This window comes from Alosa sapidissima, chromosome 9, assembly GCF_018492685.1.
Source record: "Alosa sapidissima isolate fAloSap1 chromosome 9, fAloSap1.pri, whole genome shotgun sequence".
Lineage (NCBI taxonomy): Eukaryota > Metazoa > Chordata > Actinopteri > Clupeiformes > Clupeidae > Alosa > Alosa sapidissima.
In genome coordinates, this window is record NC_055965.1 from 36,305,170 (window position 1) to 36,323,546 (window position 18,377).

Sequence of the window (18,377 nt, forward strand, 5' to 3'; positions counted from 1 at the left end):
GCATGGATAAGCTGAAAGAAACTTTAATTGTGTTTTGCAAAATTAATAAATGTATAGCTAGTGAAATCATTTCACTATCCTAGTCGCTAAGATAGAAATTATTAGGACACATATTTGCTGTGGAGACGACGCACTTAAGGATATTCAGAAATTATTTGAGATCATTGCACCCTGATTATTAGCCTATATTTAAAGCCTAACATCTCTGGTGGGGTTTTGACGATCAGACAAGTAATTTTCTTTAGCTATACTGAAATAGGCTAATATTATGATGTCAAGCTTCTGTGGGGTGGGCACAGTGGAGTGAGTGTGTGTGTGTGTGTCGCGGAACATTGGAAGCCCAGGACTTTTCTAAAACTTCTCGCTATAACCCGCACACCGCACTAAAATGACTGCATGGGGCTGTGTCTCCTCATTAGAAAGTCTGGCTGTACCCCTCAAAATCCACTCAATCGGAATATAATTTTTTTGCAAGTAATTTGAATATTGTATTTGAAAGGGGAAGCAAAGAAAATACACTTGGTTGAGTATTATATTTTTTAAAGTCACCTAATTGTTCTAAAAAGCTTTTCAAACATGTCAATGACGTCATTCATTAGCACAATGCTATGGGCAACAACGACCCAACCTGTAAGAAGTCAAAAGGGCATAAGTACTCGTTCATTCAACTTTTGACCTATAACCCATGTTGAAGTTATACAAACTACAATCAAATCTGAGATTTGTCAACGACAATCAGGTGAAAGAGTCAAATTTAGCCGTCTAGCTCCATTGACTCCCATTCATTTTTCACTCATGGTGATCGCCCCCAGTGGACTTCTGGTGAAACTGCAACCAAAATTCGGTACAATGGGACTTAATAAAACATAAAAGTTTCACGTGCGCACATGAAAGTTTCACATGAGCACATGATAGTTTCAGGTGAGCACATGAAACTAAACTTTAGATTTTGTTTTGCTCATGTCCCCTTAGGGGCTCCGTACATTTTCTTATAATTCCAGAAGAAACCAAAACAGCACAGAAATGGGCTCGTTTTTTTTTATTTAAGCAATATAGCATGAGTGTGAGTGGCCTATATCCTACACAGGGGTGTATTTTTTTATTTTTATTTTTTTTATTGTGTGTGTGTGTGGGGGGGGGGGGGCGCCAGAGGACGTAGCCTAATGAAATGTTATCAGCAAAGTTGTAGGTGAAAACTTTATTTCACATTGTGTTACGAAAAACATAATGACATGACAACAATATCTCCGTATGTTAGCGCTAGCTGCTCTGACTGGGGTAGCCTGTTAGCGCATAGTTGCTGTAAAAAGGCCTACTAGCGCTGGGAATCTCAACACTTCAACACCGGCACATGTAACATGTTTAAAACTATTGTGTGTTAAGGGGGAAGATGTCAAATTTCCTCAGCATTTGGGAACACACTGTATATATTAGGTTGCTTGCAAATGTCGTTGTCCATGACCTGACATTTCCATGGCAAGTGGTTTTAACATACCTTATGACACGCTGCCTACACTGGATAAACTTGAAAGCAGAGCTTACCATTTTGTGTGTCCACCTATATATAAAAAAAACAATGACAGACACAATTCACCTTTTTAAATATTCAGCAAAGCCAATTTATTATTTATATTTATTTAGCCAAATATTCAACAAATCTCTGCGCAAAAACAACAGTTAGGGCCAAGGGCTACATGGCCATAACTAGGCTGCAAGTTTAGATCTCAATAAAAGGGCACTTTGACTCAAAATTTTCCAATACATAAAAGTAGGCTACTTTTTTGTAGATTCATGTTTCATTTTAAATATGTGTTGCTTTCTAGAACATTTAGCCTACCATCGTTAGCACACATCTCCATTGAAATATGGCTACATGATGGTAAGGGGCTTGGTGTTGCGCTCTCTCAGTCATCAGTGAGAATCTATTGCAGCACTTTTTGAATGGTCAGTCTGCGCGTCTGCTTGAGGCTGCTGACATTCACGTCTGGGAATGGGACTGCTTGCAATGTTTCAAGAAACTGACATAGCAGGGCTCTACAGTGCCCATTTCACTAGCACATGCGAGTAAAAATGATGGCGTGCGAGTCTACAAAATACACCGCAACATCGAGAAACATGTGCAAACCATAGAATCACGTCGCGAATGCAGCATAAAAACTACAACTCCCATCAACGTTAGCAGTTTCGTGTTGTGACTCGCTAGTAGTCGCTTCTATCAAATCCAAGAGAGCGCAGAAAAAGCGGAAAGTTAGACTAGCCAGCCAAGATGCAAAGATTGAAGAAATTAGTTCTTCTATCCACCGAATTCATCGGATATAGGAGGAACAGGATGAGATTCTGAGAATGCAGTGAGAGAAGGAAAGGTAACCTAACATGCCTTTTAGCCCAGTTGATGTATTGGCTGCAATATGCAAAATATAGCTGTAGCGAACAGGCACAAAAGTAGCCTCCCGTAATACTCCCATTTTATTCAAAGGTAGAACGCTACTGACAACTCCAGGCTTCCACGCATGCTTGTTTGTTTACACCGAATACAAGCTGAAGTGCAAAACGAAAGTAGGCCTAACGTTTGCCTACTGTCCCCATCAGTGCAGATATTTAAAAAAAAAAAAAAAAAAGGATAACAAATATATATATCCTTGATAGCCTATGTTGGGTTTTGTGGAAGAGAAAATGGACTGTTTTAGTAGTAGTATTAGGCAGTATGCAGTCAGATAGGTCACCATGGGCATATTTGGATTAGCTACAGATGGATTCACAAATAAATAAATGAGCCTACATTTGGCAGGATACTTGATATACAGGCTAAATGCAAATATGGCAATGTATTATATTATTTTACATTAACAAAATGTAGGAACATAGAACAGACTAAAAATAAAGTAGGCACTGATCTTTAAAATCCTGTTTCCTGTAGCCTAAATGTTGTCAGTCATTCTTAATATTCGCAATTGGTGCACTGGCATGTTTAACTGTTAGCTGCAGTGTAATGTTAGATTATGTGTAAGTTAAGTACAGAAGTGACTGTGCGCCCAAATTTTTGTCTGTGCTCCTAGATTTTTTTTAACTTGGGCGCACAAGTGCTCCTGGAAAAAAATGTTAGTGTAGAGCCCTGCATAGTGGTATGTCAGCTTCTGCACACATTTCAACAATCTTCTGATTTTGTCATTGTCTTGAATGGAGTAATTCGCAGTGGATTTAGCTTTGTTCTTAAGTTGCCCTTTTAATTTCTATGGTCGCTACATGTATTTGCGAGTCAGGTCATTGGGTATTGTTTAGCCCCGTTATCTAGCAGTCAAGCAGTTTAGTGTTTTGCCACCATTGTCGGGATCACTTATTTTCTTTGTCACGCACCAATCAACAAACTCAACGAACACACGTGGATATTCGAGATATGATTAATAGGCTACGTAACACATTTAACAATGTCTTTCGACCATGGTTTAGGTAGAGTTTTAAAGTAAACTGAAATAAAAGAGAAGAAAGTAAAAAAACGCTGTTTATTTAACATGTGTAGATTCCGTGATTCCGTCCGCGTTTTCCGCATCACGGAAATCATAGGGCCCTAGTAACAGTCTGCATAATCTTTGCAGCCCACTTTACAGTGTATCTCTGTAAACATTATTGCAATGCCTCGTCATATATGCTTTATACCTTGCCATATATGTTTGATTATATTACTAAATGTTGGGACTGATGGCCACTGAAATCTGTGGGGTATTTGATGGTTCACTATTAAGTTTGATGTAGTTGAAAGTTTGTCGGGATTTCCATCCGCTTATTGTGAGATAATTCATTCATTCATGGAACGTGCACTGTCCTGTAATGGAAACCTTATTGCGTATGGCCAAATAGGTCTACGATAGCCTAAATTAATGTTTTTTTTAATTATGCATGATTTACTTTTTTATAAAATTCGTAGGCTGGAATGCCTCGCAGCAACAATTGTGTTTAAATAGGCTACTGCTTCAGCCTCAGAAGGGGGCGGCAAGCGACTGGTAGCTTGAGAGCGATGTGTTGGAGACCTATGGTGTAGGACAACGACTTTCCATTGGCAACAATATTAAACCAACCAACAATATAAAATAGAGGAGCTATTGAGTTAAATCGAAACAATGTAGACAATTATTACTGGCCTTTATTTGTCCGAATCTGAGGCCCGACTATAATTAGAATCCCGGCCATGACTTGAGGATTTAGGTATGCATGTGTGTTTTAGGCATAGCGCCGCTGTTGTTGCTTATACTTATATTACAAAGGACCACGCTGATCCCAGAGCAACTTGGAGTTAAGTGCCTTACACATGTCAATTACATTACAAAGGACTACGCTGATCCCAGAGCAACTTGGGGTTAAGTGCCTTGCTCAAAGGCACCATGGTGGGGGCTGGGAATTGAACCCTCAAGTTTTCAGGCTACTGCATGCTAGCCCAGCCCCTTAACCACTCCACTACCACCACTATTCTAGAATACATTAATTGTTCCATGATGTTCTATTCTTATGTGTCTCTGTCATGTCCCTACAGAAATGGACCTGTCCCCTACAGACCCCGAGTCTCTGGTCCAGTTGAAGAGGGTATCAGTGGTGCTGGTGGACTGCTGTAGAACACAGGAACAACGAGGGAGGAACAGAGAGAACAACACAGATGCAGAACAATCCAAGAGCCGTAAGAGATCACACACACACACACACACACAGAGCTCACTCAGTGAATTTATGCTAAATTTGAGTATAGTTCAGTCCCTCCAGGATTTTGCGATTATTTTTTGTGATTGTTGCGATCTAAAATGCCTGATTTCGCGACAACTTTTCTAAAAAATTGCGATGGAAGTTGCAGTGTTTTTAGCTGTTTTTTGCGAAGACATTGCGAGAGGTAGTGAAAATTGCAAAAATAGTTGCGATTTTTTTTTTTTTTTTAATCATTTTTTAATTGAGGGTAATTTAAGGTTAGTACGACCAAAATTGCACTGATCTTGATGCTTATTAAAAAGGATAAGTAAAGGTAAATAGTAAGGGTTACAGAAAATCAAAGTAGGCCTCCGTTATTTGAGTAAATATTTTTACTGGGGTAATTCACAAAGCAGTAGCCTATAACCATTTGTAGAACTGTCCAAAAAAGACAGCCCCCTAAAGAGATGGCATCATGTCATATGTTTCAATACATTCACATATGTTATAATTCATATTAAGTTCATATCTTTTTAATAATTCATATTCTGTGACTTGCATAATTACTAATAACTCGTATGAAATCATTCTTGGATCATAGAAGAGGTAAATGTCTTACAATGTTATTAATTTCTATGATTTTGTTAGCACTACACAAACTGAGCCCACAAGCTAGCAAACATGACACGAGCTAAAAGGACATCTCCAGGTGTAAACGTTTGCCAATGGGTTGCATATTATAGCCTACTCAAATCTCAGTAAACCAAGTAGGCCTTAATTAACTTACTTTCATAGCCTAGGCAGGTTAGCAACACCAGGTTATAGATGCAAGTAAAGCAGATCATTAACGTTAGCCTTCTATTTATTATCATCAAAACTGCAGAGGAGTGAACAAGTCTCTGGTGTCTGCAGAAGTGAGGGACTGTTGTGGTAGGTGAAATTTCACGGGGAAACCATGATGATTGGCCAAATTTGCGAAAAAGTTGCAGTGTTTGGATAAAATTGCGAGGTCGCCCAGAATTCACGAGGATTTGCTGAATTTGCGTTAATTGTTGCGATCGCAACATCGCGAAATCCTGGAGGGACTGATAGTTTAATTCTAGTTATTGCATAATGGAAAATTCATAATCAAGATTATTTTGTGTTTTTGATCAAAATTGTAATCAAGATTATCGATTACAGATTATTTATTAGCCTTATCCATTATTTCCACAATCGCAGATCACTAATAGGCTATAATATGGAAATCAAGTGAAGTTAAATAACTTAAAGGGAAACTTGGCAGGATTAGCTATGTTTCCCCCTCTGCTGGAGAAATTGTGAAATTGAAATTATGCTATTTCAAACTGTGGAAAAAGGTAACGATAAAGCACATGGATTTGTTTACAAGCTAGAGAAACAGTTAGCATAAGTTCGGCAGAACAATGTGGATGTTACAAGGTAAGAAACACGATTTAAAACGAGTTTCTTGTTTCTAACTTCTCTTTTCGGGACGGTAGTCTCAATGTTGCAAGGTCGCCTGGGGACGCTAGGGGCAGCGGGGAAAGTCACCATTTTCACCGGAAGAGGTCATTTAACCATCCAAATGATTTCTAAACGGGTTTATTATGTTGAAATAGTTGCCAAGTTCCCCTTTAAACAGCAGATGGATTGGCCTACATTGTGATTAGTTTTGGACTCAGCACAGATATTGATAATCATGAGTAACTTATGTCCTGATGTTTCAGTTATGTGTTCTTCCACATATGAGATGACCATTATGATATTTATATTCATGAGTAACTTTTGTCTTGATGTTTCAGTTATGTGTTCTTCCACATATGAGATTGATATTCATGAGTGACTCCTTAAAACAACCCTTAACGTTCGTTTTCAAAACTGTGCAACTCACCGAGTGGTTAGTGGTGTTTGTTGATAATTAAAATTAAATATATCGGCACAATGTATGATTTCAATCCATGTTATTTGCTTGTGGAACTATTTTTTTCAGATACCTCACAACCACGTATAAACTTCCGCTCAATATTTGAGTCTAAAGCATAGACAGTAAAAGGTCTCGCGGGGGAAATACTACTACAACCAAATGTAAACAGATCCCCTTTCCGTTTCCGGTAGCGCAGTGATATCAAGGAGCAATGAGTCTTCCAACAGAAACCAACAGGATTTTACAAAATGGCAAATAAAACACAACAGAAACTGTTTCGCTATGCTACTTGTTCAATGAACATCACTAACCACTCGGTGAGTTGCCCATGTTTTAAAAATGAACGTTAAAGGTTGTTTTAAGGACGTTTGTCCGTGCCCATAGCCAGCCACTCTGAAACAGTCAAAGGCTTCAAAACGAGTCAGAAAGTCAAGACAAGACCCATCGTCAAAATTTTGGTGTCCGCCACTCTAGTTCATCCAAAACAAACCAGAAGAGGGACTCAAAATGCTAAATACCGGAATTATCTTTTAAGCTTAAGGAACTCCAAATCCACCTCAGACAATGGTTCAAAGGGAGGCTATGACATCGCTTCCAACACAATCTGTATATCCCAGGAAGGGACCATACGGGAACGCGATGGACATAGCCTCCGCACTCCTCTGAGGAAATGGCTAACAAGAAGCTGCGAGCCCACTGACAACCCATTCAAAGCATCGTGGCCATCTGATATAGCTGCCACATATCCCCTCAAGGTAGATTCCTTCAGACCATCTTCCAAAAGAGACTGAAGGAAAGACAACAAAACAGGCACGCCACACAAGACTGGGTCAACACCCCTGGGATGACACCAGCGAACAAACCTCTCCCACCTACCAGCATAAAGGGCCCTGGTGGAGGGTGCCCTTGCTGCCTGCAAGGTTGTCAAACATTTTGGTCCAGACTGCCTGGCTGGCGCCGTGTAGTGGCCAAACATGCAGTCTGAACAGGCCTGGGTTCAGGTGGCAGAGCTGTCCGCAACCCTGTGTTAACATATCCCGCCTGAGGGGAAGACACCACTGAGACCCCGCAAGCAGAGGCACCAGATCTGGCATCCATGACCGATTTGGCCAGTCTGGTGCCACAAGCACTGCTGGGAGCAACGGAAACGGAGGAGGACCTGAGGCCACTCGTTCACAAGGGCATCTATCTCCATCGCCCTTTTGGGACCAGTCATGGAGTACCAGAGAGGGCAGTGCGACATTTCCTGGGACGCTAACAGGTGTACTGACGCCTGTCCATACCTTGCCCAGATCTCTCCTGCACGATGTCTGGGTGCAGCCACCATTCTCCTGGTCTTGGCCCCCCTCTGGACAGAAGGTCTGCTGCCACATTGTCCTCTCCTGGCAGATAGACTGCCTGCAAGGATAGGTTTTGCGCATTAGCCCACAGAAGGAGTTTGTAAGCCCTCTGATGGAGGGACACAAAATGTATCCCCCCTGGTGGTTGATGTACGACACCACCGTCGAGCTGTCTTTCCGAACCAGGACATCCCCTGCCTGCAGACGTGGTAGGAAATACACCAAGGCTCGCCGCACAGCCTCAAGCTCCAGCAGATTCACGTGAGCCCCCTGCCACGTGGATTCCCACAGATCTTGTACTGGACAGCCCTGCCACATGGCTCCCCAGCCCAGGCTGGAGGCATCCGTGGTCACAGTTTCCCTTGAACTCCGCTGGCCCAGAGGTACACCCTCCTGCAGGTCTAGGGCAGCAAGCCACCAGTGTATGCCTGGAACACAGCCTGCATCCAGCTGCAGAACACGTTGCCCTTCAGCACTTGTTCAGATGAACTGCATCCCTGCCAGCCCTAGCTGCTGCTCCTGCCAGCCCTAGCTGTTGCCCCTGCCAGCATTGCAAAGGTAGGCCCCACCACAGGAGCTGCCGCCAGCCCCCAGGTTCCAGCCCCAGCCAAGGAAGCCAGCTGTGTTTTGGGCAGTGGGCTTGAGCCTGGGGCCTTCCAGGAAGAGTGCAGCTCAGTTGTAAAATCAGGCAGGACTGGAAGGCCTTCAGACTTGCGTCGGCACGGACCCCTGTCAAAGACAGAAGCCCCCGTGGCAGAGGACAGGGGTGGGAACTTGGCGCGATCTGCAGCCCTTGCAATCACAGCTCTGTCTGATGGATCTAAAGGAGCTGGCTCAGAGTTCTGTGAGGTATCCTCGCTGAACTCAGACTCAGAGCGGTCACCGGGGTCCTCAGGGTCCTCAAGGTCCGACGGGAGGCTGTCATGGGAAGCTAAGACGCCTGAGGCTGCCAGTGTCATCTCATCAGGGCTGAGACACCGGCGCCTAGCCACTGGCTCACTCAAGCCTGCTGACCTCCGGCCATGCAATGCACCCAATTAATAAGTACCCAATAATTAAACAATGTATCGGACTTCCGGTTGAGCATGTGAGTGAACAAGACGCAGGTGGAGAGAGCTCCCTGGTGTTTCTATCAATTTGTTATATAAAAATATTTTCACACATAGTTACACCCCTGTATTTTTTATCTTTGAAGTTTTAGAACCTTTTTCTTTTTTGCTGGAATGGAGAAGCAACGTCGGAACAGGATTACTACCACTATGCCTGCTACTACTAAGAACTCTGACCATGCTAGCGCGTCTGCCAACGTTAGTGCTAATGGCGCTGTCATGAACAATAAGTTCCGGCTTGCGAAAAAGTTCCGGGTGACGTAATAATCACATTCCGAACAGCTGTTAATTTCTAGGTGAATGTCTCTTAGAATCTTTGTATCACACTGTCTAAACACGTATGGCAAAGGGAGAATTTAAGTCGTCAGTGCGAAATAGATGGCCTATATTTTACACTGGATTTAGATGGAATATGTATCTGGTGAAATACAATTAGCCCTGACTATTTCGTTTTATTGAGCGCTACGCAGCACGTCAAACTTGTAGCCTATTTTACCGCGTCTGTGACCAATATAAGCTAGCCTATTTGGGATTGTCTGAAGCTAACTATCTGAAGCTAGGCCTGCTTGAAAACACTGAAATAGCCTTGGCTACTGTCATGTTGGATATTGAGTTTCGTTATAAATGTATCTTAAAGATAGGCTACAAATCGGTTCGCTAAATATGCCAACCTATTCGTAGGCTACTAGGCACTGTTCATGTTCCTCGTCCACATTATTAGTCTCTCCACACCTGTTATAACGTAAGCTACATTTCCAGGTGGCTACAGTACTCAGTTGGCTTCAGATAATCACAAAGTGCCTTTATGTCGCTTATGGGAAGCAAGACCGTAACAATGTTGTCCTACCTCATAACGAAGTTCGGCCTTCTGCATTTTATCTCAAAACACAGAGACTAAACGTCTCATCTTTGCAGTATACTAGTAATGGCAAATGTGGTGTTCAGCTGGTTACATTTGCGTCAGCAAAAAAGTTGGGAAAGCATTGATTTTCCAAGGTGCTGGTCTAGTTATTTCACACTGGAGAAGTTGGACTACAGCAAAACTATCTTAGGAAGAAATCTGTGTTCATATAGTGTTGTACATACACTCAGTCACTAAGGTATCAGACGCTCTTGTGTTGTGATAAAGTGCAAGAAATGTTAACCTGGGTAGACTATTGCATTCAGGGCCAACACAGGTGGAGTAGTACAGTATGCAAGTTTCTCAACATCAACTAATCCAGGTACCCTGGACCCACGTAAATGACCCAGCTCCTGGACTCTTGACAAATTATTTTATAGGTACCTTTATTTATGACACATCCACAGGACCTTGGCAGTGCGATTGGCACTCCAGAGAAATCATCACTCCTTCCGGGACACGAATGAGTAGGCTTACATCTAGGGGTGGGCGATATGGACAAAAAATAATATCTCGATATTTTTTGTGATTTTGACGATAATGATAATTAGTCGATATCCTTTAAAAAATTGTTTTTGTTAAAGTCTGAGTTACTTTACAGCTCATTATTTATGAATAGCATCATTACAATAATAACCAATAACCTAACCTGTGACTTTTTAACCAAATCAACCAATGCATTGTCACTCTATGACACATTTCCAATTCTGCCCCCACTTGTGTGTGTGGCAATGACATGGTCTAGCCAGCTACATTAGATTAGATGAATCCTAACAGTTAAGAGAAAGTCTGAAGCTGAAGTTCCTTTCAAACCTTTACATAGGATTCACTGTAAAACTAAGAGCAGACCAACAGACTAGTCTACATCTCAGTTATTTCCTTATATGTTTTGATTTAGAGCAATCACGTAGGTTAGCATTCCAAGTTACAGAATAGAAACTAATGCGTTAGCTTATGGCTAATGTATATGAGAAATCCCATAGAGATGCTAACGGCTAGCATAATCGGTAAACGTAGATATTTAGAGCAAACTTCAGTCCATTTACAAAAGAGTTACATGAGAATAGTTATTTGTTTACAACTGACTATTAAAATACTCAAAGGCTAATGTTTTCTCTCCATATAATACCGTGTAGGACAAAACGTGTCTCATCAATGCTACTTAATCCCAAGTAGGCTACTCTTGCTGCACAAAATAAACATTAGTGGGACAACGTTGTGACCCACTAGTGATCACGTGACACTTGCTCTGCTGCACTTCTCCCGCATAGCCTCCTGGGAATGTATGAGTCTTCAGTGCGTGATTTCGAGTGTTTTTTCCCCATAAGTAATTTAAATACTCGATAATGTCAATTTGCACATCGTTAAAACAACAATCACGATATTATCGCAGACGATATATATCGCCCACCCCTACTTACACCCCACACTGGCTCTAAATGCATTAACCCCCCTCATTAACCCCCCTCAAGTTAAATGCCCAGAGAATAATGACCCTAGAGCCATTGCACCTATTTCAGCTATTTCTGTAACCTCACGAGTTTGCCTGTCCTTTAAGGGTAAAGGACTGAAGTTAGGTAATAGTTCTGTAACCTCACGAGTTTGCCTGTCCTTTAAGGGTAAAGGACTGAAGTTAGGTAATTCAGAATGTGACAAAATCATCCCTGTTCAAAAATTCAAAACACCCTTAGCTGCACCTAAGTGGTCAGCATTTGCATGTGGTAAAACTGCATATGCTGCCATACCAGCAGACGCCTCCGGGGTTTGCTATTTAGCCCACCTGGTCCCTCTGTCACGAGTTGTCTCTAAGGAGGAGGTTGAATCTGCTCTTGATGGCTCACCTAAGCGTAAACGCGATATAGGGGAGACTGAGCAGTGGTTGGGAGTCATCTTTGCTCCGCTAGATGTACGAGACCTGCAGAAGGAGGTTACAGGACTTAGGGATGCCTATGAGAAAACAGAAAATGAAACTTTTAAAACTGTCCAGGATATAGAGGTTGAGGTCACCCAGATTCGGGGTGTATCACTTGAGAATCGAATGGGTATGGATCTGTTGTATGCATCACGTGGAGTTCTATGCCGAGTGTTGCGTCGTAAAGAATGTTGCGTTTATATTTCTGATGCCTCTAAATCAGTTGATAATCTGAAAAAGGTGATCCACCAATCTGAGGTGGAGATTCAAAAGAATAATGGGATTGTTCCGACCTCTTGGCAAAATGATATGGACGAGTTTCTGAATAATTTAGGGGGATGGACCAAATATATTATTTTTGGAGCAATAGCTCTTGTTGTGATTATTGTGACAATTTGCTGTTTGATTTACAGTGGTTGCTATTGTACACCAATCATGTGTGATTATTTTTCACGACTTATGAAGAAATCAGTTAAATCTAATGATGAATCTAGTCAGGCACCTTATGTACCTTCGTATTTGTATCTGGATAACTATGATGAAACAATCATTTATATTTTTGTGTTTCCTAGTGGTAGTTTTTAATGAATAAAGGCTGCAAGAGGGGGACTGAGAGTAGAATGGAATTGAACATTATGTCCAATACTTTAATATGTTGGTTTAATGTGCAGCATTGGGCCCAATATTCAGTATGTGGTTTAATGTTCTGCATTTCTCACTAGTGGCTCACTTTGACACTAAAAGTATGATTCTACGTCTGCACCATGACCCTGTGTGATATCTGTTCTTTTAAACATGATAATGTAAGGCGCCAGAGTGGATATCACTTGCTGTTGTCTATTCTGCGTCAACAGTCATTTTCGTCATTGATTAAGGTAGACTGAATGTCTCCTGGCTTTGCCACAATCACTGTATGATTATCTATTCTTTACTGTTGAGTACTTAAACCCTGGATGATTCTGTGTCAAGTCAGAGACGCATATTCTGGAGTACGCTGTGCTATGGGTGTGCCTCTCTCCTGTATACAGCCTAATTAAACCTTGCATCTTGATTTGTACTTCTTTGTGACTGGATGTCATATTTCACTTTGGTATACAATATTTGCGAAGTTCGGCCTTCTGCTTTCATCTTTTAGCACATTGAAGAAAACGTCTCACCTTTGCCGTAATAATAACACATTGGTAGGCTACCGTCGTGTGTGGAAGTAGTGTTGCCAAAGCCCGTGTATTGTATTATGTTGGAGACAATTCATTCGGAATGGGTCATGTAAGAAGGCTAGGCCTACCTATATTTCTTTGTAATTGCATCTTGTCCCCGGTTCCACAATACCAATAATCGTCTAGTTATTTCACACTGGAGAAGTTGGTCTACTGCAAAACTAGCATAGGAAGAAATCTTTGTTCATATTGTCATACATGAACTATAGCATTTTAAGAAATGTGAACCTTGGGAAACCATTGCACAGGCTACAATGTTAATCAGAGTAAACATAAAGGTGAAAGTGCATGTGACAGTTTCTGTAAACATCAATTGACAAATATCATAGGGTGCTAATGTGATGAAAGCGCAATGTTCACGCCAGAATAACATTACCAACCCTACCAAACAATCTTTCATGTTCGGTCAGTAGGCTACTACTGGTAATATTTGTCATGGCATGTAGACTGCAATTTGTTTAATAATTATTGCCCAGATGTAGGATAGGCTACCCGAAATACGCTAATTAAAGCCCACAGCATATTACCATCAAAGCATGTTGAGTCCTAATAATAATAATAGCGGCTTATTGTTACGTGGTAGCAAATCATGTTCTCAAAGAAACAGACGTAATGTAATGCACACAGATATATTGCAACAGGTAATGGTGTAAGCCTATCTGACGAAGACCTGAGTGGTTGGAACGTCGTACTTGTACACTGGGCGCAAAGAAGACTATCCTCACATTTTCCCTTTGCAACTGTCAAAGAAATCCCATGAACACGGGAAGGCCTAGGGTAGCCTATACTGTACATCAGATGGCCTAAAGATTAGGCCCCTCTGCATAGCATTCAGTGATTTGCATGCAGTAATTTCAACACTGACCTTGATCTAGCCTAGTTTGGCTATTTAAAGCTACTATATTGCCAAAACACAACACAACAAATTAACTATAACAAGGACTTAATCACACAAAGTAGGCCTACTATTTTACTGACCATAAAAAATAATAATTATGTAGGAAGTTTAGAAGTTTAGAACCCAGAATTGACCTGCACACTACAAAAGTGTACCGAATTCAACACAAATGACTCAATACACTTGGAGGAGGTAAGAGTCCTTTCTTTTCCAGATATCTTAGGATTTCGCCGTAGTATTGTTTCAGTATCGAGCATCGTGATATTTATGGCAGGTATCGTATCGAAGTCATAATTTTGGTACCGTGACAACACTAGTCCTGACCTCAATTAGTCAAAAAAGTGAGCACAAGGCCAGAGTGATGGCAAATAATCACTCTTGACTCAAAACCCAGATTGCTGTTAAAAAGGTGCGGTCTAGAATCATTGTGGAGACATGGAGAGGCTTGGTAGGTATTATAAGAACCATTTTAGAGCTGTGAATGCAAATAAAGATGTTTCCATTGATTATTTAAAATGAATAATTTGACACCATTTTTCATAAAAAATTTAAAAAAGAGGAAAATGCTTCTTTTTTTGGTTCCATGTTTCTACCACATTGTCTTACAACATTTTGACATGTGGTAGTGTCATTTTCAGTCAGAACAAACATATTGATAAAAAGAAAATCAACATTGAATCAGTATTTGCCAGGGGTATGAATAATTTTGTTCTTAACTGTATATGTTTGTAATCTCCACCAAGCACTTTACACAAACTGGGACTTTTTATCAATCGATTGATTGAATGTTTTGAGTGTTGGACTAATTATCCAATGGGATTCACGTGTGAGGAAGGATAAGTGGGGATGTATGATGGTGCATTGTGAAACATGCATTGTAGTCTGAGGAAGAGCCAGGGGCTCAAAACGTTTAGTTTAGTTTAGTTTAGTTTAGGGAAGTTTCATAGTGATATCTGCTAGTGTGGGATAATTTCTATGTCTCTCATTGAATGTTTAGTATACCTACTCTGAGCCTTGTGTCATCTGAAACCCCTATGTTGGAATGTTTTGACTTTGGAAAGCTAAGATAACCCCTGTGTCATCGAACTAGGGGTGACCCTCAGGATGAGGGGTGGTAAACATTTCTTATCTCTGTTAAAATACCAGATGGTTAAGTGATTAATGGAGGGTGACAACTTGTGATTTTCCATGGGTGTGGGGTAAGGTATAAGAGTTGGCTTCACCCACAGATGGGTGGGCTTGTTACTTTGACATTTCATGTGGGTAACATGCTCCCGGCGTCGTGAATAAAGCTGAAGTCTCACACCAGTTGTCTTGGAGTAATTTTGACCACACTAGTTAAAAAATTTACCCTGTTCACCTGTAGTGTCTCGCCTTAAAATGTATGCTAACTAGCGCATTAATTAGACAATGCCTAATTTGCATATGTAAACATTAAATTACAAAAACTGCTAGTTAAAATGTTTACCCTATTCACCTGTAGCATCAAAGGTTTAATTTTAAAACACTGGATTAAAAAAGTATAAAATATAAGACGTTTCAGTGTTCATCAAAGCACCTTCATCAGATGTTTAGTGTGTACCGGAAGTAACGCTGGCATTAATACACAAGGCAGTCACATGATCTCATGGCGTGAAGTCACATGACTGCTGAGATGTAGTCCATTTGTGTTTGCCAGTGAAGATGGTGTCCCAGCAGCTTCAGATGATGCCCCTCCCCCTGTTTGAGAGGTGGAGCAGGATGGTGTATCTGTAAAGCGCCTAGGAATGGTTTTCAGAATCGTGTTGTAGGCTGAAGACAAATGATGTTTCAACCCAACTCCCCTATATAAAGAGGGTTGCTCCACTTGGCCAAAGCCAACCAAATCTAGTTGTCACTTGTAACAGTTTGGTAGCCAAGGGCCTTTAATGTCTAGTGATGTTACGCAATATTATCCAACAATGTTGTCCAGCGTGCTTCTTTGTCTGAACCTAAATTGTATCTTCCTCATTATTCTTTCTTTCAGAGGTGACAGCATCTCAGGTGTTCACTTGCTCCCTGTGTCCATGTTCTTACACGGCTCAGCTCTACCTCCACGAGCACATCAAGAGGAGCCACACGGACGAGTACGTGCTCCAGCTGAGGTCTGGAGAGATCAGACCAGAGACTCTGGCACCTTCTAGTTTTACTCTTGAAGGAAGTACCAAAACCCACCAGCGCATTCACACAGGAGAGAAGCTGTACCACTGTAGTGACTGTGGTAACACTTTCAGCCAATTAGGCCATCTCAAAACCCACCAGCGCACTCACACAGGAGAGAAGCCGTATCACTGTAGGGAGTGTGGCAAGAGCTTTACTGTTATGTCAAGCTTAAAACTACACCAGCGCATTCACACAGGAGAGAAGCCGTACCACTGCATTCAGTGTGGTAAGAGCTTTACTGTTATGTCAAGCTTAAAACTACACCAGCGCATTCACACAGGAGAGAGGCCGTACCCCTGTCGTGAGTGTGACAAGAGCTTCAGCCAATTAGGCCATCTCAAAACCCACCAGCGCATTCACACAGGAGAGAAGCCATACCACTGTAGTGAGTGTGACAAGAGCTTCAGCCAATTAGAGCATCTCAAAAGACATCAGCGCACTCACACAGGAGAGAAGCCGTATCACTGCACTCAGTGTGGCAAGACTTTCAGCCAATTAGGCTATCTCAAAACCCACCTGCAGATTCACACAGGAGAGAAGCTGTACCTCTGTAGTGAGCGTGGTATGACTTTCACTGAGAGTGGTGCCCTCAAAACCCACCAGCGCATTCACACAGGAGAAAAGCCGTACTACTGTAGTGAATGTGGTAAGACTTTCACTGAGAGTGGTGCCCTCAAAAAACACCAGCGCACTCACACAGGAGAGAAGCCGTACCACTGCACTCAGTGTGGTAAGAGCTTTACTGTTATGTCAAGCTTAAAGCTACACCAGCGCATTCACACAGGAGAGAAGCCGTACCACTGCACTCAGTGTGGTAAGAGCTTTACTGTTATGTCAAGCTTAAAACTACACCAACGCATTCACACAGGAGAGAAGCCGCATCACTGTAGTGAGTGTGACAAGAGCTTCAGCAAATTACACCATCTCAAAACCCACCAGCGCACTCACACAGGAGAGAAGCCGTATTACTGCACTCAGTGTGGCAAGACTTTCAGCCGAATAGGCAATCTCAAAACCCACCTGCGCATTCACACAGGAGAGAAGCCGTACCTCTGTAGTGAGTGTGACGAGAGCTTCAGCCGATTAGACCATCTCAAAAGACATCAGCGCACTCACACTGGAGAGAAGCCGTATCACTGTACTCAGTGTGGCAAGACTTTCAGCCAATTAGGCTATCTCAAAACCCACCTGCGCATTCACACAGGAGAGAAGCCGTACCTCTGTAGTGAGTGTGGTATGACTTTCACTGAGAGTGGTGCCCTCAAAACCCACCAGCGCATTCACACAGGAGAGAAGCCGTATCACTGTAGTGTGTGTGGCAAGAGCTTCAACAAATTAGGCCATCTCAAAACCCACCTGCAGATTCACACAGGAGAGAAGCCGTACCACTGTAGTGAGTGTGGTAAGACTTTCACTGAGAGTGGTGCCCTCAAAACTCACCAGCGCATTCACACAGGAGAGAAGCCGTATCACTGTAGTGTGTGTGGCAAGAGCTTCAGCCAATTAGGCCATCTCAAAACCCACCAGCGCATTCACACAGGAGAGAAACCTTATCACTGCACTCAGCATGGTAAGACCTTTACTCATAGGGGTTCCCTTAAAATACACCAGCGCACTCACACATGAGAAGAGACTTCTTATTTTCTTGAATTTCCCCTTGGGGATCAATAAAGTATCTATCTATCTATCTATCTATCTACTTACCACTGCACTGAGCGTGTCAAGAACATTAACTCATTGAATGCCGCGCTGTTTTCGGAAGCTTTGGCCCAGAGTACCAGCAATCTTGATCATTGTTAACAATTTTTATAGAGCCACAGCGTATTCTTTATTATAGCTATGGACACATACTATGGCTTGTTTGAGACTTTAAGCTCTCAGTGGGTACAAACCGTTTATTTCTACATGCCTCTGTTCTTAAGAAATCCCAAGCTAAACAGTGGCTAGTTTTCATCAAAATCCCTGTTTTATTTCTAGAAATGGAGATGTAGCGTCTTTGATGAAATATGAAGTGTTGCCTGTAAAGTTTCCAGGAAGTGGCCTAGCGAGACCTGGCGAGACTGCCACCTAGTGATAAACCCACGAAAATGGCCTGGTTTTGACCTGACGTGCATGTGTCACTGATTCAACCCAAAGTGGCAACCATCCAAAGCAGAGTTTTAAGATAAAATGTCCAGATTGTGCGTTTTCATGAGTTTTCGATCGTCATATATTTCATTTCCATTCA

At 41.9% G+C, this 18,377-nt stretch overlaps 1 protein-coding gene across 4 annotated transcripts in view; it reads left to right on the forward strand.

Moving 5' to 3' along the window:
• Positions 1 to 18,082, forward strand: part of LOC121718838 (oocyte zinc finger protein XlCOF6-like) — a 55,781-nt gene extending 37,699 nt beyond the window's left edge. The window contains exons 5-7 of one of the 4 annotated variants that reach the window (XM_042104158.1): positions 4,526 to 4,666; positions 15,975 to 16,880; positions 16,965 to 18,082. In XM_042104158.1, the coding sequence (XP_041960092.1) occupies positions 4,526 to 4,666; positions 15,975 to 16,880; positions 16,965 to 17,776 (1,859 nt within the window). In that variant the 3' untranslated portion in view covers positions 17,777 to 18,082. Of the gene's footprint in view, positions 1 to 4,525; positions 4,667 to 15,974 lie in introns of all 4 variants that reach the window. The other 3 variants (XM_042104159.1, XM_042104160.1, XM_042104156.1) reach the window with 3 other exon arrangements.
• Positions 18,083 to 18,377: the final 295 nt, after the last annotated feature.